We start from the raw sequence: 27,610 nt of genomic DNA on the forward strand, positions 1-27,610 counted from the left end.
GCAAGCTCAGTAATTGTGGCTCACGGGCCCAGCCGCTCCGCGGCATGTGGGATCCTCCCAGACCAGGGCTCGAACCCGTGTCCCCCGCATTGGCAGGCAGACTCCCAACCACTGCGCCACCAGGGAAGCCCCATAATGTTATCTTTTGAAACAAAAAGGTTTTAAATTTAGAAGCCCATTTATCAATTTTTTTAGGGCTCATACTTTTGTTATCATGTTACCTAACCCAAAGTCACAAAAATTTCCTCCTATTTTGTGTTGGGGGCCTACCAGATCACTCCCAGTCTTGTTGATTTTCTAGAAATACAGAACTCAGAAAACCTGTTATACTCAGAGTTACGGTTTATCACAGGGAACGAATAGAAACTAAAGCCAGCAAAGGAAAAAGGCATATACGGCAAGGTGTATGAGAAAACAGGCACGAACTGCCAGTTATCCTCTCCCAGTGAAGATACATGGATAGTGCTTAATTCTCCTAGTAATGATGTGTCACAACAAGGACAAAGTATTTCCAGTTAGGGAAGCTCATCTGTGCCTTTGTGTCCAGTGTTTTTATGGGAGCAGTTACATAGGCATTGAGGATTTGTGTGACTGACCTTAGCTACTGGGTCTCTAGGCCCTCTAGAGATTAAGTGGTATGATCCAGGACCCCAAGTGAACAAAAACAGGCATTCACCATAGATCACATTGTTAGCATAAACTATCTGGTGTGGCCCAAGATCCCAGATATATAGAAACACTCTATCTGGCAGGATATTCCAAGGGCTTAGATGTTATCTCTCAGGAGCCAAGCAAGGGCTAGTCCTTTCTTTGAAATGTGCAGAGTTTGAGCACCCCAAGTAATAGTTAACCATTACTGCACAGTTTTTTTTTTTTTACAAGAGTTTTATCTTATCTTTAGATCTAAGATCCATTTGAATTAGCCAGAATTTTCAAAAGCCTTAATTCCAAGTAACAGAAGAATTAATCAACTTTCTACACAGTTACAAAGCATGCAGGGGATGATTTAAGTACAACAAGCTCTCTCTAGCTGAGAGAGGTGAGGGAGTTAACCAAACATACCTGGGTGAATGGCTTTCCAAGTTGAGAGAATATCTTTAGCGAAGAGTTATGGTGAGAGTGTGTTGGCATATTCCAGAAAAAGTGAGAAACCAGTAAGGCTGGAAGGAGGAGGAGAGTGAACAGAAATGATATCAGAGAGGAAATGGTGGAGAACCATATATGGTCCTTTTGGATATTGTACGAGTTTTACTCTTAGAAGAATTGGGAACTTGGAGATATCAATCTACATTAGCAAAAACAACTAGAGCAATGCTCGAACTCTTCTCTTCACTATGACTAGAGACTCCATTAGCCATTTCTTCTGTTTATCAAAAAGAATAATGATGAAACCACGTGTACATTTGCAGAAGTCAGAGCATAGTTTTGCTTAAATAAGCCCATAAATATAATGTTCAAAAGTGCTTTTTATTGCAATTTTTAAATACCATGAAAATGTTCTTCCCTCTTGGGAAAAGTAAGATTTGGAGGAGGTAATATTTTTAAATATTGTGTTTTGAATATAGTAAATATCATATTTCTTTTTCCTGCCAAAATATGTTAAAATCATGGAAATTATTCCTTTAAATTGTATATCTGCCTCCCTTCATTTCTTCCTTCTATCCTTCCTTCTACAAAATGAATAGAGTTTGATTCTTGCCCTTAAGGACTCCTTAGGCCAGTGAAAGAAGATAGATTTTTAAAAAATCAATATTTGTGGTACAATGTGAAAGGTGCTTTAATAGATATAAACTGTTCTGAGAACACTGGGAACTTACCACCCAAACAGCTTACCACACAAAAAACTTACCAAGAGGTGGTGGGTTTTTTTCTGCAGCCCATATAGAAGATGAGCAGGCAAATAAGAAAATTTCAGAATGAGAGAAAAGTGTTCAGATCATTATACAAGTTTGGAATTTCGAAATATGGTCCAAGAACAGCTCAGGGAATAATAGGTGATCAGATAATTTGTGGTCATATTTTAAGTGGCTTCTGAACTATAATAAGGATATTTTTATGCTGTAATCAATAGGAACCTTTAAAAGGATATTATTTTTATAATGGGTTTTCCTGACTGTAAAAAAGTAAATCATGTTCATTGTAAATTTGAAAATTGTAGATAAAGCTAAAGAATTTCTGAAATGTTTAAAGCAAAAAAATCATCTCAGATGGTAGATTAGACATCCATTCCAGTAGAGGTTTACTAGATGGATATGAGACAAACAACAAGGAGCTAATAGCAGCTACAAATAGAAGGGAAAAGACAGGATCGGTGGTCTTTTTGGGTAGAATATTCTGAACTTGACAGTTTATGAGAAGCTGTGAGCAAGAGGGAGGAGTTGATGACAGACTGGAGGTTTCTGGGCTAAGTAAACGTGGTAGGTGATAAAAATATTACTTGTAAGACTTGCCACAAGAGCAGCAGTCGTTTTGGAGATAGAGGCATGATTCAGTTACATTCCAGAGAGTATGAAGCTCCTGTAGGACATTCAGATGCAGATGAACAATAGCCCACAAAAATGTATGTCTGAAGTAAAAAGCATAGTAAAATTCTCAGATTTAATATTACAGAATAGTAAGTGCATGAAAGAAGTTTGTTTCAGGGATTGCTCTGTAGTCCATGTGTCAGGTCAGAAGAAATATGTGGATCTCAAAGAACACCAACATGGAAAATATGGATAGAGGAGGCGTTGGTCAAGCCAAAAAAAAAAAAAAAAAGAAAAAAGAAAAAAAAAGTCTCTGTTGGAGGAGAAACAGGAGAAAGTGGGCTAGTTTGTCAATGAAAATAAATGAATTAGAGCACTAGAATGAGAGAGTGTCAGAGATAAATGTTTGTTATCAGCACATAGTTTATGGTAGCTTAGTGATTATGATTATAGCTCTAAATACTGAAGGATTATTATGGGCCAGGTGTCTTTGTATAGATTTGGGTGTGTAAGCATATGTAATACATGTATAAATGTATTTTATATATGTATATGTCTATACATAAATATATGTGAATATATCTAATACAACACATTAATTTAACACAATTTAATTAAATAATACTTTATATATTCTCATCTATACACAAATTTAGTACAAGTACACATATATATTTAATCTTATTAAATTTTTTAATTAATTGTATTTATAAAGATATTTAATCCTTGGAGTTATCTGCTGAAATTATCATTATTATTTCCATTTTCAAGCCACCTGTTTGCCTATTTGCCCCAGGGATAAAACTTATAGTGAAGTTTATTCTTGCTCTGCCTACCTGAAGAGTTTACAAAATTCTGTAGTGAATCCTATCCTTAGAGAACCATCACTGTTTTTAGAAATTTTATAACTATTTACTGTTTGACTATACAGTTGGATTATAAACATACACAAGAAATAAGTTGTATGAGATAAACATTTGTTTTGTCTTTTAATATCTTATTAGTGATTACTGGTTATAATTGCAGGTTGATAAGTATTGAAATATGACATTAAAAAATTAAACCAGTTAGATAAATATATTGAATAATGATACATAGTGAATTATGCATTATATGAACATGACTTTTATTAATTTGATGCATATATAAGAGTTCATATGGCAAAAAATTGTGCTATTTTAATGCCAACATAATTTTTTTATGGCTAATTGAATTTAATTTTCTTCAGTCTTAATTTAATCAGCTAGGGATATGGTAGTAAAATCAGTGAAAATTTGAAAATTATAGCATTGTATTCAACTTGCATTTATTCATATTTCATAGGCTTTAAATATTAGGACAAAAGAAAACTTTTTTCACTTTTTAATATGAATTCACAATATTGATATTGGTTCATACAGACTCAAGAGAAATAAAATTATGTAAAAATCTAATGAAATAATGGCCTGTCACATTCTTAAAAAAGAATTTCAGCTAACTGAAAACAGCACCAGTATTTCTCTACATGAGCTTATATTTGTCATGATTTATTAAGGACAAGAATTACATTTCTAAAGTAAAATTTGCTACATATTTACAACATATTCTGTTGAGCTTCACAGGTTTAAAACTGCTCTTGATTCTGGATGACCTAAGTTCACAGAGAGTGAAAGTTGAATACTTTTTATATCTAAGCTTTAAAATTAAGTAAAACATTATATCCCAATATTTAAAATTGATAATATGATTTATTAAATAAATATAAATTTGCTCTATTTGTGTCAGTGGCAGGTTGGACACTAAAATGACTGTCAGAATAGAATTTGGCAAACCTAAACGTTCAGTTTTATTTGAAAAAATGTTGATTTGGTAATATGCAAAAATTACATTCATTAAGGCATAATCTTATTTGAAATGATGTTGAATTTTTTCCTATAAAAACTTTGGAATCATTTTTTTATCTAAGGCTTAACACTTCTAAGAGCCAAATTGTAGCTACAGTACAATTTGGCTCTTAGATTGCCTTTAGGCCATACACTACAGATCAATGAATTACCCTTTCAGTGTAATTAAACATTACATTTTTAAAAATAGAATCAAAATATTTGAAGTTTAAAAATGTAAAAGAATTTTTAAAGTTTAGGGCAGTTTTGTGTTTGTACTTGAATGGAACACATTTTTCCCTAAAACTTAGCTGAAGCAGGCCTTATTTTAAGAAAAATCCCTAAAATAGGTACATTAAAAACAAGCAAAAGAAGCTCAGATAAGATAATATCAGTTGTATTATTTTCAAAAGCTGTGGAGGAAAATAACTGCCAGCAAAATTTTTGTGTTGTTTACTTAAGTGGAAATGTTACAAAATGTGGGCATTTTTGTACAATGGCACATGTTATTCACATCTATTGTAGAATGTTCATACTTAAAATTTTCTAACTTAATTGTTAAGTACCAACCTTGACTATGCAATAAAAAGATAAAAAAATGGAGAGCTAGCCTATGTTTTTACATATAATCATAAAAATATAGATTATTCATATACTTCCTTCATCTTATAAGTATAAAGAAGTGACTAAGCAATAAATTAAGTAAAACTTGTATTTTTTATTGGCTGCTAGATTTTCAACTGCTGTGAAATAGACATTTTGGTTAGGGTTATTAACTACCAAATTCATTTGAATAGGTACAAATTATCAGTCAATTATTTAACATTGAAAAACACTTACTAAAGGAAAAGAAAATGAAAAAACTTTGCCTTACATGTAGTATTTTATACTTTTGTATACTATAATACTAATAAATTTTGTTAGGCCCTGCTAAATGACTGGTGAGTAAGCACTGAGAACGGGAGAGAAGGTAATTTCAAGTAAGGTGTTAAAAAAAATCTAAAAAATTATTTTTAGAAATGTCTATCTTTGATGCAGTATTCAAAGTCTTGAATTTGAAAACTACATTTTAATTGGGACATCTACTTTTTCTACTTCTAATAAATATTTGGAAAGATTGCACCTTTTTAAAACTAAGATTTTAGCAAAGCTGTTAGATGAAATTTACTTAAATGAAACAGAACTTTTTCATGTGAAATAATATTTTTAAATGGCGAAAGACATTATTTGAGAAGATTTTGTTGTTATTTTAAAGAAAAATAATTTATTAGGAAATGGGGACGGCTTCTACTAATCTACGTAATGAAATTAACTTTCTGATTTTCTGATTGTTATAATTAGGTCTAAACCGTTTTACTCTAGATTAGAAGGGTTGGTTTTAGTGATTCAGCACTTGTGTCAGTTAAGGAAAGAACACCTGCCCCGTAAACGATGTGTGAATTCTAACCACAGACCAAAGGACTTTTTTTGGTTACTTCTTTATTGACATCCGGAAAGGCCTAAAACATATTTAAAACAGTTTTTCCCAGAACTTGTGAAATCAAATCATGTGAGTTTTGAATTGTGTTCATTATCAGAGACCACTCTGATTTTGAATATTAGTAACATAGTTACTAATTTAAATAAATCCCTATTTAAATATATTATAGTGTATGTATTTATTCCAGTAATTTAAAAAAAATTCAGCAACGATTTAGCATGTTCAGAGAGATAATAGAAACTTGACAATAATAAAAATTTGAACTTGTCTTAGAACAGACACAGGCTGGACCTTCCTCTTTTCCTTCCCTCCCTCCCTGCCTCCCTTCCATTCTCCTTTGTACTTTAGTCATATGCAACTGGATACGTTTACAGATGCTCTTTGACAGTAATGTACTTTGAGTACCAGTTATGTGCTGTAGTAAAACAGAAGCGGGTGGGGGGGGGGGAGGCGGGGGAGCGTATAAAATAACATCCACTGCTATCAAGTTTTTCTCTCAAAGAAAGGACAAATAATTAAGATAATAATAGAGATGACACCTAAAAAAATTCCAGGTCGACTATACACGCACTGCATGCTTTAAAAAATCAGGATTAGGAGGTGGCTGTGACCCTAGTGACCGGGCTGGGAGCGGGCTCCGGGGTCGGGTGTAAATCATGGCCGCCCGAGGAAGGTTAATGCAGGTGCAGCTTCCGTTAGCAGGTAGGAAAATACGCCACGGCGGGACCGGCCTGGAGAGGGAGGTTTGTAAATCCTGGAAGACCAGTTTAGTGAGACGCGTCGGATCGGACGCGGAGGGGGCAGCTCCGAGCTTGGAAGGTCAGCCACAGGCTGTGCGATTGCGATGCTGACGTCCCCACGCTGGCTGCCTCGGTCTGGTCTCTCCCAGTGCATCAGAGCCGCGACAGGAGAAGCAGCTGACTGGCCCAAGGATCCATTTTCGTTTTCTTTACTCTATACCCTGCCCTCTCGTAATTTGTCCATTAAAAAAAAAAAAGTGATTTTCTACATTTCTAGTAAATCTACTCTTTTTAGAATAAGACAGCATTCTGGATCAACAAAATTAACCTCCTCATTTTATAGAGGCAGAGACCTATCCACAAAGTCTTTGTGCAATTATTCTATCCACTGATTATTAATAAAAAGAAGAACAAAACTTTCTTTTTCAAATAACAGGATCAACAATTATCTTTCTTAATGATACTTAACTATAAGGAAACATAAATAATCAAATGATTAAATAAATCTCCAAGAATATCCATTTATTCAGCTAATTCACTGAATGGCTGCTGAATACCTGGCAGTATGCTGAATTTGCAGTAACAAAGCTCATTAAGTCACCATAGCCCTCTCAAAGAAGTCAAGAATCCTCATGAAGTCAGACGTAACAGCTACAAAGGTGTGTCATGTGGTGCTCTACACTAACAAACGATTGACGGGTTGTGTGATCACTCCTGGATTGATATATGATATACTTTTGGTCAACTACTAATTAGAACATCGGAATTTTCTGATAATATACCTAAGGAAACTTTCTTGGTATAGAAATAACATTATTTTGAAGAAGACTTCTTTAAAGATGACATTTAGTAAACAACTTCTTATTGCAATGTGCTTTAAAGTTTAAATGAATGCTTTAAACCACTAAAGATGGAAGTAAGAATGGAAATTTTAATTTCTGCTGTTCTTCTCTTCTCTTCTTACTTGGAACAATAAGCCATTCGTTTGCAAGTTCTCATTAAAAATTTGACAGTGAAATTATCTACTGATAGATGCCATTCATCTGACAAATGACCTGCAGCATTGTATTTTTACTGTTGGGCTTCATGCTGGTTGGTTCTCTAATTCGGTTTTCTCTAAAAAACAAAGCAGAATTATTCAAGGGAACATCATGTTTTAAAAAACCACAAGCTCAATGCTCAGTAAAATTTAGCAGCTCTTATTTATTGAAATAAACCCATGGTGAATATTAATTTCATCCTATTTATTAAGAGTAACTGATAAAAAAAAAGTCATGCCAAACCTTCTGGAGAAAATGACTTTTGTTGCAAACTGACCAGAATGGATTTTGTCATTCACCATTATTAGGTTATTTCTGGTAGATTTTGGTAGCCTTCAATCCTTGGAAGTACGTGGTCTCATACAATGAAATTTTGTCAAATGTAAGATGTTTACTTGCAAGCAGGCATCAAAACACTTATATGACCTGTGTGTCAGCTTGATGTAGTTCCATCTATTTGTCTTTTTAAATACTCTGACAGCACCTTGCATGCAAGGTTCATTAGAGACTTCTGCAGCAATATTCCAGCTATCTTTCTAGTTAGATGACAAAACTGCTTTGAATCAACTGCTGAACCAGGATTGTGAAGCCCAGGGCCTGTACTGGGCTCACTAGATTCTTATACCCCTTTGCAGGAAGAGGAGCTCCTGTGTTACATTTGAAACTAATCAACACATTTTAAACACCACTCATTTCACCAATAAGGCAATCTTAAGACTGGTATTCATTATTCTAATTAGGAAAACTATGTTAATATGAGATAAATGTAGGTGACACTTGTGATAGTTGTTTTAAGAGTATGAACTTATGATTAATCTTTTTTGTGTTAACTAGTCACTCTGGGTTTATATTTCTGATTAGTGTACTTCAAATATTAACATTTTTCTCATCCCTTCCTCAGGGCTATAGGTTAAAAGTATTGAACACATACATGTGTATTTCATTGTCTATGCTGACGTATTTCAGGTAATAACATTAAATATTTATCTTTGCACGTGTCCCAGATACTCTATTCTCACTCTCAGGGGAGCAGATCCATCCAGAGTTGCTTTTGTTTTGTTTTTATTCTTGAAGATTTAACTAACTAACTCCCAAATTTGTATCATTTCCCAGGTTGACATATGTAGTTCTGATTTTCTTTTACTTATTTCATGATTTATAACAGTATTTCTCAAACCTAAGTAAACTTTGGAATCTACTAGGGAACTTTAAAAAAAGAAAACATATTCCTGGGTTCTACCCTGGAGAATCTGATTTAGAATTTTTGGAGTAAGCCCTAGAATCTGTATTTTAAAGTTTTCCCCAATTAATTCTGGTGCAGCCTGCTGGCAAACAGTTGTTTAAGAGGAACTGGATAGGACCATTTCTGCTTAAGGATGACCATTTGACGTTAGAAACAATATATCAGAAACTGAGCACGGTGTTTCCTTCCCAGTTTTTCCACATTTTAGTACACCAGCCTTCTCTTAGTGTCCCAGCATCGTGGTCTGGGAGTCATTTTGGCCCCATTTTTCTGCTTTTCTTTCACCAGTTTGTGAAGGGCCATTTCAGTGTTTGCAGCTGCCATTATATTCGGGCTCTCTTCACTGCATACTTACACCCCATGGCACCTGGTAACTTCTCATTGCCTCTCCTGTCTTTTGTTACTCTGCAAGCAGCTCTTAGGAGAACTTTCTTAGAACCATAGCAATATATTGCCTACAGTTCAAATCCGCTCTAAGTTCTCTCTGACCATTGGCTTTTTATTTTGTAATCAGATCATCTTGGAAAGACACTAGATGTCAGATAATTCTTTAATGCATATTAATTTGTTTAAATCTGAAAAGTGATATTTTTACTTTCTGGAATGCCTGTCCCATGAATATTAATAACCAGCCTTCCACATCGACCCCGTTTGGCCATAATCATACATCACCTACTACATATGTAAGAGACTGTACTTTAAGTTGTTTGTTGCTGACATCATTAGTATGAGAGGACAATCAAGGTGATACAGGGATGCCCAAATTACCCAAGCTCTGAAGCACTTTACCAATAACAAAACCTGGGCTCTCGTATAAGCTTTTTTTTTCTTTTAGTAGAAAAAGGAAATGCTTTTCAATATGGTAGCCACTAGCCATTATGTGGCTATTTAAATTTAAATTAATTAAAGTAAACAAATTTTTGGGTTCCTCAGTTACATTAGTTACATTTCAAGTGCTCATGAGCCCCATGTGGCTGTTAGCTGCAGTGCTGGGCAGCTCAAATTATATGTCCATCCTTGCAGAAAGTTCTAATGGGCAGTGCTGCTCTAGAGTCCCTCTGGAAGTCCCAAAGGTAGGAAGAGGCTCACATCTTTTCCAGTATCAGTATAACCCACTGCCTCTATTTCTGCTATCATGACTCTCCTAAGGACTTACTGCAGTTCTGGGGTTATTCATTTTCTTCAGGCTCCTTCTACTGCTTCCCTTTGTCTGCATGTGTTCCTGTATTTGACTGAGGCTTCCTCAGCCTGACACTGGTATGAGAAGTTGCACTGCAGCACACGCATAGTACACACACACACACACACACACACACACACACATATATTTAAATTAAACCCTTTATTTTGAGATGATTGTGGACCCATGAAATTGTAAGCAATAATACAGAGAAATCCCATGTATCCTTCATCCAGTTTCGCCTGGTTGTAACATCTTACAAAGCTATATAGTACAACATCACAGCCAGGATATCGACATTGATGCAGTCAAGATACAGAGCATTTCTATCATCCTGTGATTCATGTTGCCCTTTTATAGCCACATCCATTTCCCACTCCCACCATCTCCTCCTTAACACCTTTTAACCATTATTCTATTCAGCATTTTAATAATTTTGCCATTTCAAAAGTGTTATATAAAGAGAATCATACAGTATGTAACCTTTTGGGATTGGCTTTTTCACTCAGCATAATTCTCTGGAGATTCATCCAGATTTTTGAATGAATTAATAGTTCATTCGTTTTTACTGCTGAGGGGTATTTCATAGTATGAATGTACCACAATTTGTTTAACTATTCATATGTTGAAGAATATTTGGTCTGTTTCCTGTTCAGGGCTATTATGAATAAAGCTACTATAAACATTTGTAGACAAGTTTTTGTGTGAAAATAATTTTTTATTTCTCTGGGATTAATGCCCAAGAGTGAAATGCTGGTAGTTGCATGTTGTTATTTTTTTTTAGGAAACTGCCAAACTGTGTTTCTGTGTGGCTCTACCATTTTACATTCTCCTCAATAATGTACAAGTAATTCAGTTTCTCTGCACCCTTGCCAGCATTTGTTGTTGTCACTATTTTTTATTTTAGCCATTTTGATAGGTATGTAGTGACTCTCATTGTGGTTTTAATTTGTGCTCAGTAATGGCTAACAATGCGCTCATTTGCCATCTGTATATCTTCCTCAGTGAAATGATTGTTCATGTCTTTTGCCCATTTTCTAATTGGATTGATTTTTTTACTATTTGATTTTGAAAATTCTTTGTAAATTCTAGATATAAATTCTCTATCAGATGCATGGTTTGCAAATATTTTCTCCTAATCTGTAGGTTGTCTTTTCATCTTTTTCACACTGGCTTTTACAGAGAGTTCTTTTTATTATTTTGAATGTGTGTTTAACTTTGTCAAATGCTTTTTCTACATCAATTTATTTGGTCATATGCTTTTTCTTCTTTAGCCTATTAATATAGAGGATTACACTGATTGCTTTTTGAATATTGAGCCAACCTTGTATATTTGGGATTAACCACACTTGGTTATGATATATAATTTTTTTTATATGTTGCTGGATTCTATTAGCTAAAATTTTGTGAAGGATTTTTTTTTGTCTGTATTGATGAGGGATATTGGTCTGCAGTTTTCTTTTTGGTGATGTCTGTCTGGTTTTGGTATAATGGTAGTATTAGATTCATAAGATAAATTGGTACATACTCTTCTCTTCTTCTGCTTTCTGGAAGAGATTGTGTAGAACTGATGAAAATACTTCCTGATAAGTTTTATAGAATTCTTTAGTGAAACAACCAGGGGCTGGAGATTTCTTTTTTAGGACTTTGTAACTATGAATCAATTCTCTTAATAGTTATAGGACTGAACCAATTATTCATTTTATTTTAGGTGAGTTGTGGTATATTGTGGTTTTCTGAGGAACTGGTTCGTTTCACCTCAATTGCTGAATTGTAAGCTAAGTCGTTTGTAGGATTCTCTTTTTTCCTTTTTGACGTCTGGAGGGTCTGTAGTCATATCCTCTGTTTTAGTCCTCTTATTTGTAATTTGTACCTTCTCTCTTTTTCAGAATTGCTAATGGTTTGTCAACTTTATTGATCTTTTCAAGGAATCATCTCTTTGCTTCATTGATTTTCTCTTTTTTTATGTTTTTCTTTCCAAGTTCTTGAGGAAGAGGCTTAGAATATTTGAGATTTTGCTCTTTTTTAATATGAGCATTTAGTAATATATATTTTCCCCTCAATACTTCCTTATCCTTATGAAAATTTGTGGTTTGCGATGTTGCAATTTTCTTTTGGTCCACAGATTATTTGGAGGTATGGTATTTAGTTTTCAAGTGTTTGGAGAATTTTTTATTATCTTTCTGTTATTTATTTTTAGTTTAATTCATTGTGGTCAAAGAATACTATGATTCAGTTCTTTAAATTTGTTGAGATTTGTTTTATGGCACAGGATATCTCAGTATATGTTCTGATGGGCACTTGAAAGCAATGTGTATTTGCTGTGTTAGGTATAGTGTTCTGTAAAGGTAGATTAGATCCTGTTGTTTGAAGGTGTCCTTGTTCTTCTATATCCTTACTGATAATCTATCTAATATTTTATCAGTTGTCAAGAGATGGATGTTACGGTCTCCAACTATAATTGTGGATTTGTCTATTTCTCCTTTCAGTTATATCAGTTTTAGTTGGCATAGTTTGCAGCTCTGTTGTTTGATATATACATATTTAAGATTGCTGTATTTTCTTGGTAGACTGACCCTTTTATCATTATGTACTATCTGTCTCTGACCCTAGTAATTTTCTTCACTCCGAAGTTTACTGTATCTGATGTTCATATAGCTACTTCTGCTTTCCTTTGATAAATTTTTGTGCGATATATCTCTTTCCATCCATTTTCTTTCAACCTGCCTATATTGTTATATTTGAAAGGAGTCTTCTGTAGATAGCATATATTTGGGTCATGTTTTTTTTTAATCCACTCTATCAATCTCTTTTTATTGATGTATTTAGATCATTTACATTTAATGTAACTATTGATATGTCAAGGCTTAAGTCTATTATATATTTAGTTTTCTGTTTGGTTTCTGTTTTTTGTTTCTCCAACAGGGGGTGAGGTGTATGGCCTCATTATTGCCATAATAATGGGGTTAGAAGCCCAGTTTCCCCTTTCAGCCTCTGTTGACACTCAAAAAGGAAGGGATCCTTCTGACTGCTGGTCAGAGTGGGAGTACTGGCTCCTCACTAGGCTTTCGCTGATACCACTCTTGATAGCAGGGATAATAGTGCTTAGTACTCTTGCACACATGGCCTCCAGTTACACCTTGTGATGGGGTGGTGCCTTATTACATTGAGTAGTGGTAAAAGTCCTAATTTTTCACTGGACATCCTCTGACATCACCCCAAGGGGAGGAGAAAGTGTGCCTCAGTACTGCTCGGTAGGGTTGGAAGTCCAGGCTCCTCACTTGGTTTACCTGACAGAAAATGGGAGTTATTACTGTCTCACAAAGATGCAAGTCCCATCTCTCAACTCTGCCTTTTCTGACACCACCTCAGCAAAGGGTGGGTGAGTGTTTTATTATACTCATTGTGTGTGAGATTCTAATGACTCTACTCAGCCTTTCCTGGTGTAGGTGGTTGTGGAACCAAACATTTTTCTGTGGTATTTGGCTTGAGTAGAGTGATTACTGTCAAAAAGTTTTCTGTTTTACTAGGCTGTTCCTTCCCTGGATTTTTGGCTAGAGAGAACAGGATTTATTATTGGAGGTTTTTTTTTGTCTGTACCCATTGGCATTTCTAGGTTGCTAGTATCTTCAGCTTCAAGTCTGGAATACATGAGGTTAGGAAAATGTATGTCTACTTCATCTTCCCAGAAACAGAAGTCCCAGTTGAAGCCTTTTAATAAGACTTTACTATAAACTTGAGATTAATACACCTAGCACTCAATAAATACTTGTTGAATGGTTTTATAAATAAATATAATACAAATGTACTATTCATGGAACCCAAACCCAGGCCCTTTCTCCTAGTACATGCAGTTTTCTTTCATAGTAATTATCATTTCGTAATCATATATTTGTATGATTGTTTGATTAATGCCTTTTATTTCAGTGTATTAAATATTTCATGAAGGTTAAGACTACATATCATTTGGTCACCATTATATCAGTAGTACTTACCATAGTTTTTTTGCTTGGCACATAGCATGTATTCAGTTAATTTGTTGATTATATTAATGTGGAACCACAGATACAGAGGGCTGACTGTACAGTATAGGCAGGTTTTCAACTACCTGGAAGGTAGGCGCCCCAAACCCCAGCGATGTTCAAGGGTCAACTGTATTTGTTTGGGTGGGGTAAATAAACAAGGTAACTTGCAGCCAGAGCCACCAGCCAAAGCCACTAGTCATCCCAGACCTATCTTAGTTGGTCACCTCAAGGAAGACGGATTTCAATATGTTGGCATACTTGTAATCCATTTGTGGCATACCAAGGTTCGTTGATACAAGGTGGGAAAAAATTGACCTTTGATGTATCTTTATTCCCAGCCCAAGTCCATCTTCTCAAGTTTCTATTTTCACTTTTGTAATTTTCTCTTTCTTAGGATGACAAAGAAAATAACAATTTTTTATTCAGGGAAAACCCCATCCCTATCCATAAGAAGACATATATTTTCATCTTAACCAAGAAAATCACACCAGTTTACAATAGTATAACATTTTACTGAATTATTCGGTCTTAAACAACATCATATGAAATAATAATAATGACACCAATAATGGCTAATATTTACTGGATCCTAAATAGATGCCAGATTCTGGGCTATGCACTTAAAAATTGATTATCTACTTTGATCCTCAAAGCAACTATCAGAGGTAAAATTACCACCTGATTTTAAAGATAAAGAAATTGAGGCACTATCCCCATTTTATAGAAGAAGATATTGCCTGAAGTCACACATTTATCAAATGTAGATCCTGGTTTTGAAACTGACTCTAGAGAAGGCATTCTTATCTGTGATTTTTACCTAATTAAATGCCTAGGAATGAATGGAGAGAAGAAGTGTGTGTGTGTGTGTGTGTGTGTGTGTGTAACAGTTGTATCTCTTAAGGGAGATAAAGTTCAACCCTGAAATTTCATCCTGCAGTCTCAACCTCAGCAACAGACCTCCTGTCTTTGGTGTTTCAAATAAAAATATACAGTTTTTTCTTCATAAGACAATGTAAGTTTTATAGGCACATGCAACCTAATTTATATCCTGAAATATACATACCTTTCCCTCACCTCTTGGATCAGAGACTGTTAGCTGCCCCCCTAACTATATCTGTTCTCTCGGTCTTCTGTGGTAATAGAGCTTTCAGCTGTGAATGCAACTGCCTGGCTAAAGATGCTGCACAGCTCTCTTGAAGCTTAAAGTGGCCACTTGATTAAGTTTTGGCCAATGGGTTGTGATAGTATTTGACACGTGAAATTTCTATTGCATGCCACTGAAACAAAAGGTATGTTTCCTTCTCTTTATCTCTCTTTCTCACTAGCTGAATTTCAAACATGATGGTAGGAGCTGAAGCAGCCACCTTAGAACATACCCAAAAAGCACTATCAAACCTCTTCTGGAACAGTCAAGGGCATGTGTGTTTTTGAGGGGCATGATACCTTGTCACACAACTCCAAAATGCCACTGACATCCTTATAACTTGTACTTCTAGTAGTTTTATAATGGGCAACCTATGCTGTAAGCAGTGGCCCTGAACATATTTCAATCGTTTGACAGATTGATTTGTTATAAAGAGCAACTGGTGATGGCTATCTTCAAACATTTTAAGGCTGCTATGTATAAGAATTAAATAGTTGTTTTCTGTATGATTCTAAGGGTAAAAATTGTTCTAATTATGTGTATATCCTATAAGAACACATATTACACTTAAAATGTAGAGCTTTTTAACAGAATTGCTCAAAAGTAGAGTGGGTCACCTTAAAATAATTGGAATTCCATCAGTGAAACTGTTCAGATATAGTTTGGACAAATAGTTGGTAGAGATATTGTATAGACACTCAGTCATTTTAATATGTTAGTAGGATGTGATGGTATTTAAGCTCCTGACACTAAGGCTACTGATTCAAGAGATCGTTAGAATTAATGGCACTTGGCTTAGAAATATAAAATGAAATTGAAACCCATCCTACAGCTGCCATTGGGCTATATAAAGTTGTGATTATTATCAAGTTAGATGTTTTATGCCTCAATTCAGACAGCTGCCTGGAAAAAAATGATGGATTGAGGGACCCTGTATTCTTCTGCAGATTTCTTTTACTAAGCCTTTGAGGGTAAATTAGCCCAATCTGAAGATTAAAATCTTTAAAAATAAATATCACCCAAGAGGGCTTAAAGAAAGCAAGAAAAGTCATAGTACAGGACTGGGCTGGAATAATTTATACCTGGCTTGCCATCTTCAATTGATGGATAGTCACCAGGAACTTTATGTTGATGAGGATTATTAGACCTCATCTGGATTCAGCTGGAAATGTGCCATGGTTGATTACTGATGGGAAGGGAGAATGGTAGAATATAGTATAGATATTTGCCATCTCTCTCATGGAGAATACCTGGCAAGTTAGTTAGATAGAACTCACAAAATTCATCTCTTAGGGGATTTCACCTGCTCCTGGCTTTGGTTCTTACTGTGTAGATCCAACAGTTCAAAGTGTCCGGGCTCAATTAGGTCCAAGCACTGCCTCATACAACTCAGAAGAGTATAATATACAAATCAGAATGCCAATGTAGTAATTTGCAATTAGGACTATTATTGTCAAGTTGATTAAACTTCCTGTGTCTTTTAGTCAGGGCACTCAGGCTGCTGGTGGCATTGAGATAGATGAGTTAATAATACTGACTAAGATTTTGTGTATTAGGCTATAACTTTCCTTTTTCCAGTATGTTCAAATTTTACTCTAACTCTCTAACTCCCTGAGGCTACATCCTGTTTCCCTGCGCTGACTGACTGTGGTCATATTTGTACTTAACCATTTAGAGAAGTGCTTCTCAAACTATCTGTAGTGAAGGTCCAATTTATTTTCTTTTCCCAATCCATTATGGACTGGTACTTTAATAAAATGTAATACAAATGAATTATTATAAAAATAAAATAAAAAATAAAGACATACAAAATTCAAGCATTTTTTTATTATTTAAATCAATGAACATAAAATAACTTCAAAATTCATATTTCATAAGCAGAATAGCTAATGAAGTATTCAATGCTAATGAACTTAGGGAAAATTTATAATATAGTGAAGCTTCATTTTGTATGCCTTGGATAAACACATTATAGTTCATTGGAGCCCATGTATAAATAATTCAATCAGTGCATTGATTTTATGATTTTAAATGGCTATGGAGGTCTATGATAGCTTTATTTAACATTTAGGATATAAAACATAGGCAAGTATTTATATTAAAGTATAAAAAATGTACTTGAAATCAAGTCATTCCTAAAACAATAAACCAACTCCCAATGCAACATTGTTCATATAAGAAATTATAACATTAATTATGATGTAATTTTGAGAATTAAAATCTGGGTAAAACGTGGGGAATATTTGGCCAATAATAATATCGGGAGATGCAGAATCACTGATTTGTTCCATCGTCATAAGGAAATGTTTCATAGATATGTAGGAGGGATATTCATTTCATACATCTCAAATCCGTTTGGTCTGATACTTGTTGACACAAAGCTGTGATGATGACTTCTATCGTAACACCAACTTACAAACCCTCTAAGTACAGTTTTATTTAATCTATTAAATTGATTCCACCATTAAACAAACATCAAATTTTTAGCCGGTGAATGAAACTGTTACTCTTTCTTCCTCAACCACTAAAACTTAATCATCTAAATGCCTCACAGTTCACTCAGAGTAGTTGAAAAGTTGGACATTTTCTGGTTTCTGGGCTCACTATGATTTTAACCTGCTTTATTGACTCTCAGGCTCCACCCTTTTCCACCCATTGTGGTTTTCATTGCTTCCCCATGTTCAAATTTTATAAGACTCACCAATATTCACTATAGTTTCTAGCATATTTCTGTCTTAAACTTGATTTCCAGGATAACACTTAAACCCTAAATTCACATTAAAACCCCCCATATTCTTAGAAGTAAGAGAGATTATACCTTAGCTCTACTTGGTGTTGGCCATCATTTTCCTTAATACTTGGTGCTACTGTTTTGCCCTCTTTATATTGATATTTTGGCAGAAGGGAAGAGAGTCTCTATGACCTTGAAAGATCATTTTCGATCAATATTCGGATATACCTCTCAGTGGTATACCCAGTATCTAACTGGTAGAATCCATCCCTAGTAAAGCTGCAAACTTGCTGTTTTATGCTTATTTATGTGCAAACTACATTCAAATATCATGTTCATCTATTTTTAGATATATTCTTCATGTAGTGCATGGGAATGACTTTGCCTTACAGGAGATGGAGATAGTCTCTTTATGGAATACTGGCCATGTAATAATAATAAAGAATAATCACAATTGTTTATGAGGAGCAAGGATAAATCTCTACTAGCAAGCCCAGTCTACAGACACTGTCATACAATATCAATCCTACTTTACAGAGTAAATTCCTAACTCCTCCAAACATATCTCAGATCATTCTATGAGCCTCATCCTCAAGTCCAGCAATATAAAAATGGTAAACATAATGAAAAATGGCAAACTTAACAAGCAGAGATTCATATTATAGAATTACCTGCCCTTAATATTCCTTGTCTAGGGAATTCACAAGGTGACCAGCTAATCTCACATATGCTTGTACATTTGTTATTAGTTATACCAAATGAAGATATAACCCATGCCAAAGCCTTGGGTTGACTATGCTTTAAACTGTTAATGGAGAAGGACTTCTACTATATTCACAATAATTTATTGTCATTTTACAGTAAAGCTAAGTTGTAATTTAACATTCACTAAGGATCCACTAATTGACAAAACTGTGCAATTAGCTGTGTGTATGTGAGGAGGGGTATAAATATAGTTAAGATGATGTCTCTTCTTTAGGATATCATAATAAGTTCTAAAGTATACATAATATCAATGGTCAGAAAATAATACCCTAACAGCAGACTGTGATAATGATCACATAGGGGCTATAATGGAGATGCATGCAAAGTACTGTTGGAGCACAGAGGAAAGAATTAATTCTTACTTAGGTGGGAATAAAGGAAGGCTTTGAAGAAGACAATGAATATGAGCTGAATCTTTAGGATTGGTTGAACTTTGACAGGCTGATGATGGGATGAGTGGCTGGTATGGTGGGGGTTGGAGATGGTGGGGTGGGGAATGGAAGAAATGAGTATATGTTGAGTAAAGGGAAAAAAGCCTCTAAACAATGTAAGTTTCTTCTTCCCTGACTGCCACACATTTTCAACTTTGTAGAGGAAAAGGAAGAAAATCTATGGAACCAATTGTTTTGGTTTCTTCCATGTGATCACAGCATTGCTTATATGGATTGTCAAGTAAGGGATGGGCTCATAAAAGGATATTAATGTGTCATTTTTATTGAGCAAAGTAGCATTACAGAAAAGGTGATTTCAGAGGCACATGACTCTTTCATTACAGCCTTCAGGGGCAATGTTTGATCACTGAAAACAGGCTGCTTTGTTCAGCTTTCTCTGATGTTTGGCCTTATCCTGAACACATATGCTCTGACTTGGAAAGAATCAGTCTGTAAAGATTTAATAGATTCTAGATTTGCATATTCAAAATGCATGTCTTATGGTTAAAAATGAAATGAAAACTATTTTTATATCTATATTTACACAAACACATAGTTCAGACACACATCTCAGCAAATTTTTAAAAGGCAATTAGGCATATTATATGTGCTTGTTCTGAGATTATGAAAGTTGGCTGTTTTTTAAATTAACCATTTTATATTTTCACTGAAAAAAATGTATTTTAAGAGACACTATAATGATGATAACGATGTACAAGAACTCTTCAAGTTTCAGGGGTTTGAGATTTGCTGTATGTTCTTGTCGCCTATCATGGACATAACTTTCTAGAGTTGGGTGTCACTGACCTCTCTCTTTATTAAAATGAATTAATAGCTTTCTTGCTTAGAGAAAATTGGAAGTCACAAAGAATTAAAGATAAATGTTAAAGATTAACATTTCCATGAGGCTCTTTTCCTTACATGACTGAAAAAAGTGATTTTCTTTTTTCAAAGCGAGAGGGATGATTAGAAAGAGACCTGAGGTGTCAAAAGCCTTTTGTGTGGTGACTAAAACTCACAGAATTTTCTCTTAGAATTCTCTGGCTTCTATCCCCTGTGAATTGATATGTAATCTCACATAAACTCATCTTTTAATTTTGAATTCCAATGGAAAGTTTGAAAGAAAGATGGCATTCCAAGTGAGTCAGTTTGCTATACATTACATCTGCAATTAGACATTTGTTACGTTGAAATTAAGCCAAACAGACTTCCGCTGAAACAGGATAGGTCCAATTACATTCTATTTCGTGCGACACAGAAAAATCTTACCATGTCACTTTGCTATTTAAAATCCTTCCCTTTCCCTGTCCTTACTTACAACATCCTCCATCTCAGTGACGCTGAGTGCTTCCTCTACCTGACATGTCCTTCTCTCTCTTGGTGAGTTTTGCAGCAATCTCAGAACAGAGATTATTTCAGTTATACATTTGTTGTCTAGACCAGTGCTTTCCAAACCTTAATGTACGTATGAATCATCTGGGGGTCTTGTTAAAAATGCAGGTTCTGATTCATCAGGTCTAGGGTCTGGCTAAGATCCTAACAAGCTCCCAGGTGATGCAGCAGGACACACTTTGGATAGCAAGCGCCTAGATACATATGACCTCTCATTAAGTTGTCATTAGTTCCTGGACACTGATAACTGGAAATGTAAATTCTCTGACTCTGAGGTTGCTTCAGACTTTGATTGGCTTTTTTGTTTATTGGTAATTTTTTTTTTTTAATTTTATTTATTTATTTATGGCTGTGTTGGGTCTTCGTTTCTGTACGAAGGCTTTCTCTAGTTGCGGCAAGTGGGGGCCACTCCTCATCGCAGTGCGCGGGCCTCTCACTATCGCGGCCTCTCTTGTTGCGGAGCACAGGCTCCAGACACGCAGGCTCAGCAATTGTGGCTCACGGGCCTAGTCGCTCCACAGCATGTGGGATCTTCCCAGACCAGGGCTCGAACCCGTGTCCCCTGCACTGGCAGGCAGACTCTCAACCACTGCGCCACCAGGGAAGCCCGGTAATTTTTTTTTTTTAAACTTTGGGTTTATTTATTTATTTATTTTTTATTTATGGCTGTGTTGGGTCTTCGTTTCTATGCGAGGGCTTTCTCTAGTTGCGGCAAGCGGGGGCCACTCTTCATCGCGGTGCGCTGGCCTCTCACTATCGCGGCCTCTCTTGTTGCGGAGAACAGGCTCCAGACGCGCAGGCTCAGTAATTGTGGCTCACGGGCCTAGTTGCTCCGCGGCATGTGGGATCTTCCCAGACCAGGGCTCGAACCCGTGTCCCCTGCATTGGCAGGCAGATTCTCAACCACTGCGCCACCAGGGAAGCCCTATTGGTAATTTTATAAAGACACTGCACGATCTGGATTCCCTCTACTTCTCCAGTCTCCTTTCTTACCAGTTCCCATTTCTTACTTTATATTTGAGACATAACAAATTATGTGAAGTTTCCAGAATGTATCAGACTCTTCGCTTCTCACTGCCTTTGCAAATACTATATCCTCTGCCTGTCCTAACATTTTGTGATGCTTCCTTTAAAACTCAGCTTGGCTGTCATCTCCTCCACAAATCTTTCCCTAATCTCTTTCCCATATAATTGCTTAATTAAATGCCTCCAATTTACTCCCACAATGCCCTGTATTTTCTATATTATAACTTTCTCATAAACTGCTTCAATTGTCTGCTTACTTGTCTGTTCCCTTCAAAACAGTGCTTCTACGGGGAAGGCATATGCATTTTGTACTACTGCCAATTGCAATGTCTGACACATAGTAGGTATTCATTAAAGTTTGCTGAATGAATGAGGAAGGGAGGTTGATGTGTTGGTAGTTATGCAATAATATAATGCAATATTTTTTTCATGAAGCTTAAAATTGAATTGGGAGTAACAGAAACTAAAGTCGTAAAAGGTTAAGTACAGGATGAGATAATACTGTAGAAGTAAAATGTTACTATGTGATTAATTGCCGAATGAGGATCATAGAAAATAATTATTCTGAGTTGACTGGAAGAAAATGTCACTGTGGATTTATTATTATTTTTTAATATACCAGTTTGTTCCATGAGGGATTTGAGATGGCTGACAACACAATGTATTGGAGTTAATAAAAAGTATGAACGCATGTGTAGTTAAGGCAATAGTATGAGAAAAGGAGGGAGTTTAGAAGTATACAAGGAGCTCATATACTAGCATGTCTGCAAAAATGATCCTCATTAAATAACAGACAGTAAGGTTGGTGTGCTAATTTTCATTTCCACTCTGCCTGGGAGGCTGACTTCTGTGGAGTCAGCAGCTCCATTGTCCTCTGGCTTCTGGCTGAATTGGGGCAATGGGGTGCCCTGGCAGATGATCCAGTGGAGGAAAAAGAGTGAGATCAGGACATTTATGTTCTTGTGTTGCCTAGAACTGTCTGTGCCTGTGTGTAAATTGTCCCTTTGTTAAAATCTCCTTAAATTGTTTGAATTTGCGTGTGCCCCCTGCTGTCTGTAGAGACTTTGATACAACCACAGAGTTGTTTAAAGCTAGATTGAACGCTGGGCTTAATAACTTTTATGATAACCATTAATGCTATAAAAATATTTCAGGTACTTACTATATATCAGGCAAGATTCTATGAAGAGGTGTTTCAACAGAAGAATTCAGAAAACCAACCAACAAACCTAAAATCTTGTGCTCATATTATTTACATTTTAGTGTGGTAAAGAGGGTATAAATCATATTGGAAGCAAGGAAAAATTGATATGTTTCAAACCCCACAGTTCTTCAATGTTTATTTACATCAACCTCTAGTTTACTGCTTTATTGTAAAGCGGTAATATCCCAGAGATGTAGTTTTGGGGTTGTTTCCTTTTTACTGGGGGTAGATTACCCAGAACTTTTGCTTATCCTCTTTCCTGTTGCTAATCTTTTGGTTATTTCACTGCTCAGTGTTCCTCCATCAGGAGATATAAAAGGGAAATAAATGGATGAAAAATTTAGCTTTGACATCTATGATAAAAGGTTTGTTAGGAAAGAGACTGAAATCCTGAACTAAAATGAAGCTTTTCAGTTTATCTGGGTTTGTCTGCCCCCTATTGCCATAAAGATGTTGAGAGTTGTTTCTAGCTTGTCAAAAACAAGAGATAAAATGGACAAAATGTTATATTCATGATGATGAAGAGAACTAGGTCTTATAAATAGATATGGTGCTCTTAATGTGAAGCCCTGGTGTACAAATGCTCTGTCTTTGGATGTTAGATTGTATTACAACCTTGTTTGCAGTACTTACTCAGATCATTGTTGACTCATGTGAGTTTAATTCTATGACCTAGCCAAAAAAAGATCATAAATCCCAGCAGGGGAAGACATGGTTGTAGCTTGACCTTGGAAAGGTGAGCTAAAGGTGCTGAGGACCATAAATCCAATTTACAATAATAACAAAAATAAGATTGTTTACACTTTGCCCAGTGGATGAAGTGAAAATCTAATATTTTTCCTGGTACATGCTGTATATTTTGCCAAGCTTGATTAAATTCCTGTTTAGCAGGTATCTGAGAGGAACTGAATAAAAACACTTCATATGAGACTTTTGACTCCTACTTTGTTCTTCATTATTGAATTATTTTTTTAAAAGCTGTTTTTTTTTTTCAGGTTCTATTTATGAAATGTTTGGAAATGAATGCTGTTTGTCAACAGGAGAAGTGATTAAAATTACTGGCCTCAAAATTAAGAAGATCATAGCTGAAATTTGTGAGCACACTGAAGGGTGTGAGTCTCCACAACCATTTGAACTGCCTATGAATTTTCCAGGTACAGTATTTTGCAAGCATTTCTCATTTGTAAAACTGTATTCTTAAATGTTATATACATCTCTACAACTGAAAACAATGAAAAAGTGGTAGTTTTTGTTTTTATTTACTCTAGGGCAGTGGATGAAAAAATCGGGATTCTTATAGTTTAGTGATTTTAAGGACTAATAGGCAAATATTTTCTCCCCTTTTCAGTAAACATTGTTTACTTAGGACTTAATATTTTCTGATAACAAATATTTAGTGAGTTTAACTATATGCACCATTAGTTGTGTCAGATAGTGGGAATGAAGAAATTAAAAATATATTTTCATAAGATATATAGAACTAATTAATATTTCCTAAACATATTTACCCTCTTCATTCCTAGCTCCCTGGATCACTGCTAAACTTCACTGTCTGGCCTTACTGACAAGTTTGGCTGCTCTTCTTTAACTAGTTAATCTTCAAAAATTAGGTCAGATATCAGGTCTCCTAAAAAACTTTTGCTGACTCTATAATCTAATCTAGATATCTCTATGTTCCCATAGTATCTTGGGCACCATAGCATGCACCTTATTGGGTAGTAATTAATGATTTTCTTATTTGTCTTATTCTTTAGACCAGGGTTGGCAGACTTTTTCTGTAAAGGACCAGATAGTAAATATTTTAGATTTTGCCTGCCAAATGGTCTTCATAACAACTACTCCACTCTGATGTTGTAACATGAAAGAAGCTACAGATACTACATAAACCAATGAGCACAGGTGTGGTTCAATAAAAATTTATTTACAAAAACAGGTGGCCAACAGAATTTGGCCTGTGAACTACAGTTTGCTGAACTCTGCTTGAGACTAAAACTCTTTGACAAATGAAATATGACATATGTGGCTTTATTTCTATGAACAAGCACATTTTCTGGCACAGGGAATGTGCTCAATAATTTCCTGTTGGTTGAATAATTGTTTATGAATGAATGATTAGTGAAAGAGGACAATCTAGTAAGCTGTTACAACATAATGTAGTTTATGGTATAACTGAAGTATGCATGGGTTCTGTGAGAGTCTTGATAAGATGGATCTAACTCCAGTTGGTTATGCTTCAGAGCATGGATTTCGGAATCATTATATTTGAATCCCAACTCTGTTACTTCTTAGTTAGGTAACCTTGCCAAATTATTTACCCTCTTCTCATGTAAAATGGGAATAATAATACTATCTCTTAGTGTTGTTGGGAGGATTAAATATTGAAATATATTTAGATTGGTTAGAGTGATACTTGCCATATAACAAGGGCTATAAAAAAGTGTCAGCTTATATTACCATTATTAACATTATTATCATCATTGGTGGAGTCAGGGAAAGCTTTTCAGAGAATGTTATTCTTGAGCTGAGGTTTGGAAAATTAAAATAAATTAACTGTATGAGGAGAGGATTATTCCAAGTGATCCAATATTTTATCCCTTTCAACTGAAATCTTACTCCTTGTTTAATTCTAATTACTCCTCATTACCCCATCCTATATAGCAATAGACTCCCAGTTAGATTTTAAACTCAAAGAATCCAATATGTTTTTAAGCCATCCTTCCTTATTTGTGAATTTTCCATTTCTTGGGGGGTTATGATTTCTAATTTTATTTTATTGTGGTCAGAAGACATACTTTGTCTTTTGAGACTAGTTTTATGGCTTAACATATGGCCTATCCTGGAGAATGTTCTGTGTTCACTTGAGAAGAATATATATTCTGCTGTTGTAGCATAGAGTGTTCTACAGATGTCTGTTGGTTTATAGGATTGTTCAAGTATTCTATGTCCTTGTGGATCTTTTGTCTAGTTCTGTCCCTTTTAGAAAGTGGAGTATTGAGGTTTCCAACTGTTATTGTTGAATTGTCTGTTTTTCTTTTCAGTTCTGTCAGCTCTAGCTTCATGTATGTGGGGACTCTGATGTAAGGTATATATGTGTTTATAATTGTTACCTCTTTGTGGTGGAGTTTCCCTTTTATCATTATATAATATTCTAAACAATTTTTTTTTTAATCTATTTTTTTCTAATACTACTGTAGTCACTCCAGTTCTCTTTTGGTTACTATGTTCATGGTCTACCTTCTTCTGTTCTTTTACTTTCAAATAACTTGTGTCTTTGAATCTGAAGTATGACTCTACAAGTAAGTTTCTTGTAGACAGTATATAGTTGGATGGGCTTTTTTTAAAAATCCATTCTGTCAACCTCTGCCTTTTAATTATTTAATCCATTTATATTTAGTGTAATTATTGGTAGTGTAAGATGTACATCTTCCATTTTTCTATTTGTTTTCCATATGTCTTAGGTCTTTTGTGTTTCTCTATTTGTCCATTTTTGCCTTCTTTTGTGTTAAATAGATATTTTCTAGTGTACAATTTTATTTCCCTTTTTTTTAAAAAAAAAATCTTTATTTTTTAGAGCTGTTTTAGGTTCGTTAGCAAATTTGAGCAGAAGGTACAGAGACTTCCCATATACTATACTACCTGTCTCAAATTTGCACAGCTTCCTCAATATCAAAATACCACTGTCTTTTCATGGTGTGTAACATATCTTTTTAGCACTGAATAATAGTTCATTGTCTGTATATACCACCGTTCATTTTGCTATTCACCTATTGAAGAACAACTTGGTTGCTTTCAAGTTTTGGCAATTATGAATAAAACTCCTATAAACATTCATGTGCAGGTTTTTGTGTGAATATTAATTTTCAACTGATTTGGGTAAATACCAAGGAACATGATTGCTGGACCATATGGTAAGGATATGTTTAGTTTAAAGAAACTGCCAAACTGTCTTCCAAAATGGCTGCATCATTTTTCATTCCTACTAGCAGTGAATGAGAATTCCTGGTGCTTTGCATCTTCATCAGCATTTTATGTTGTCAGTGTTTTGGATTTTGGCTCTTCTAATATGCATACAATTATGGTATCTTATTATTGTTTTAATTTTCAATTCCTTAATGACGTATAATGTTGAACATATTTTCATATGCTTATTTGCCATGCCACGTTCTTTGGTGAGGCATCTGTTCAGGTCTTTTGCCCACTTTCTAATCAGGTTATTTGTTTTATTATTGTTGGCTTTTAAGAGATCTTTGTGTATTCTGGATACAAGCCCTTTATCAGGTATGTCCTTTGCAAATATTTTGCAAATATTTTCTCTCAGACTGTAGCTTGTCTTCTCATTCTCTTGACAATATTATTCACTGAGCAATTTTTTAAAAATGAAGTCCAGCTTATCAATTATTTTTCTCATAGATTTTGCCTGTGGTGTCATGTCTGAAAATTCATCATCAAACCTAAGGTCATCTAGATTTTCTGCTACATTATCTTTTAAGAGTTTTATAGTTTTGCATTTTACACTTAGCTCTGTGATCTATTCTGAGCTGATTTGTGTGAAGAGTGTAAGACCTGGGTCGAGATTCTTTTTTTTTTTTTTTTTTAACATGTGAATGTACAATTGTTCTAGCACCATTTGTTGAAATTACAATTTTTGCTCCTTTGTCAAAGATCAGTTGACTATATTTAGATGGGTTTATTTCTGGGCTCTCCATTCTGTTTCACTGATTTGTTTATTCTTTCACCAGTACCACACTGTGTTGATTACTGCAGCTTTATAGTAAGTCTTGTCAGTTCTCTGGCTTTGTTCTCCTTTAATGTTGCTATCCTAGGTTTCTTGCCACTGCATATAAACCACAGAATCAGTTTGTCAGTATCCATGGAATAACTT

At 35.1% G+C, this 27,610-nt stretch overlaps 1 protein-coding gene across 1 annotated transcript in view; it reads left to right on the top strand.

The window, feature by feature from the left end:
• THEMIS (thymocyte selection associated) overlaps positions 1–27,610 on the top strand; it is a 172,117-nt gene that overhangs the window by 11,518 nt on the left and 132,989 nt on the right. Inside the window, exon 2 of the mRNA XM_036872049.1 lies at positions 23,724–23,882. Coding sequence (XP_036727944.1) covers positions 23,724–23,882 — 159 coding nt within the window. The remainder of the gene's footprint in view (positions 1–23,723; positions 23,883–27,610) is intronic.

The sequence above is a fragment of the Balaenoptera musculus genome, chromosome 12 (assembly GCF_009873245.2).
Source record: "Balaenoptera musculus isolate JJ_BM4_2016_0621 chromosome 12, mBalMus1.pri.v3, whole genome shotgun sequence".
In the NCBI taxonomy this organism is placed as follows: domain Eukaryota; kingdom Metazoa; phylum Chordata; class Mammalia; order Artiodactyla; family Balaenopteridae; genus Balaenoptera; species Balaenoptera musculus.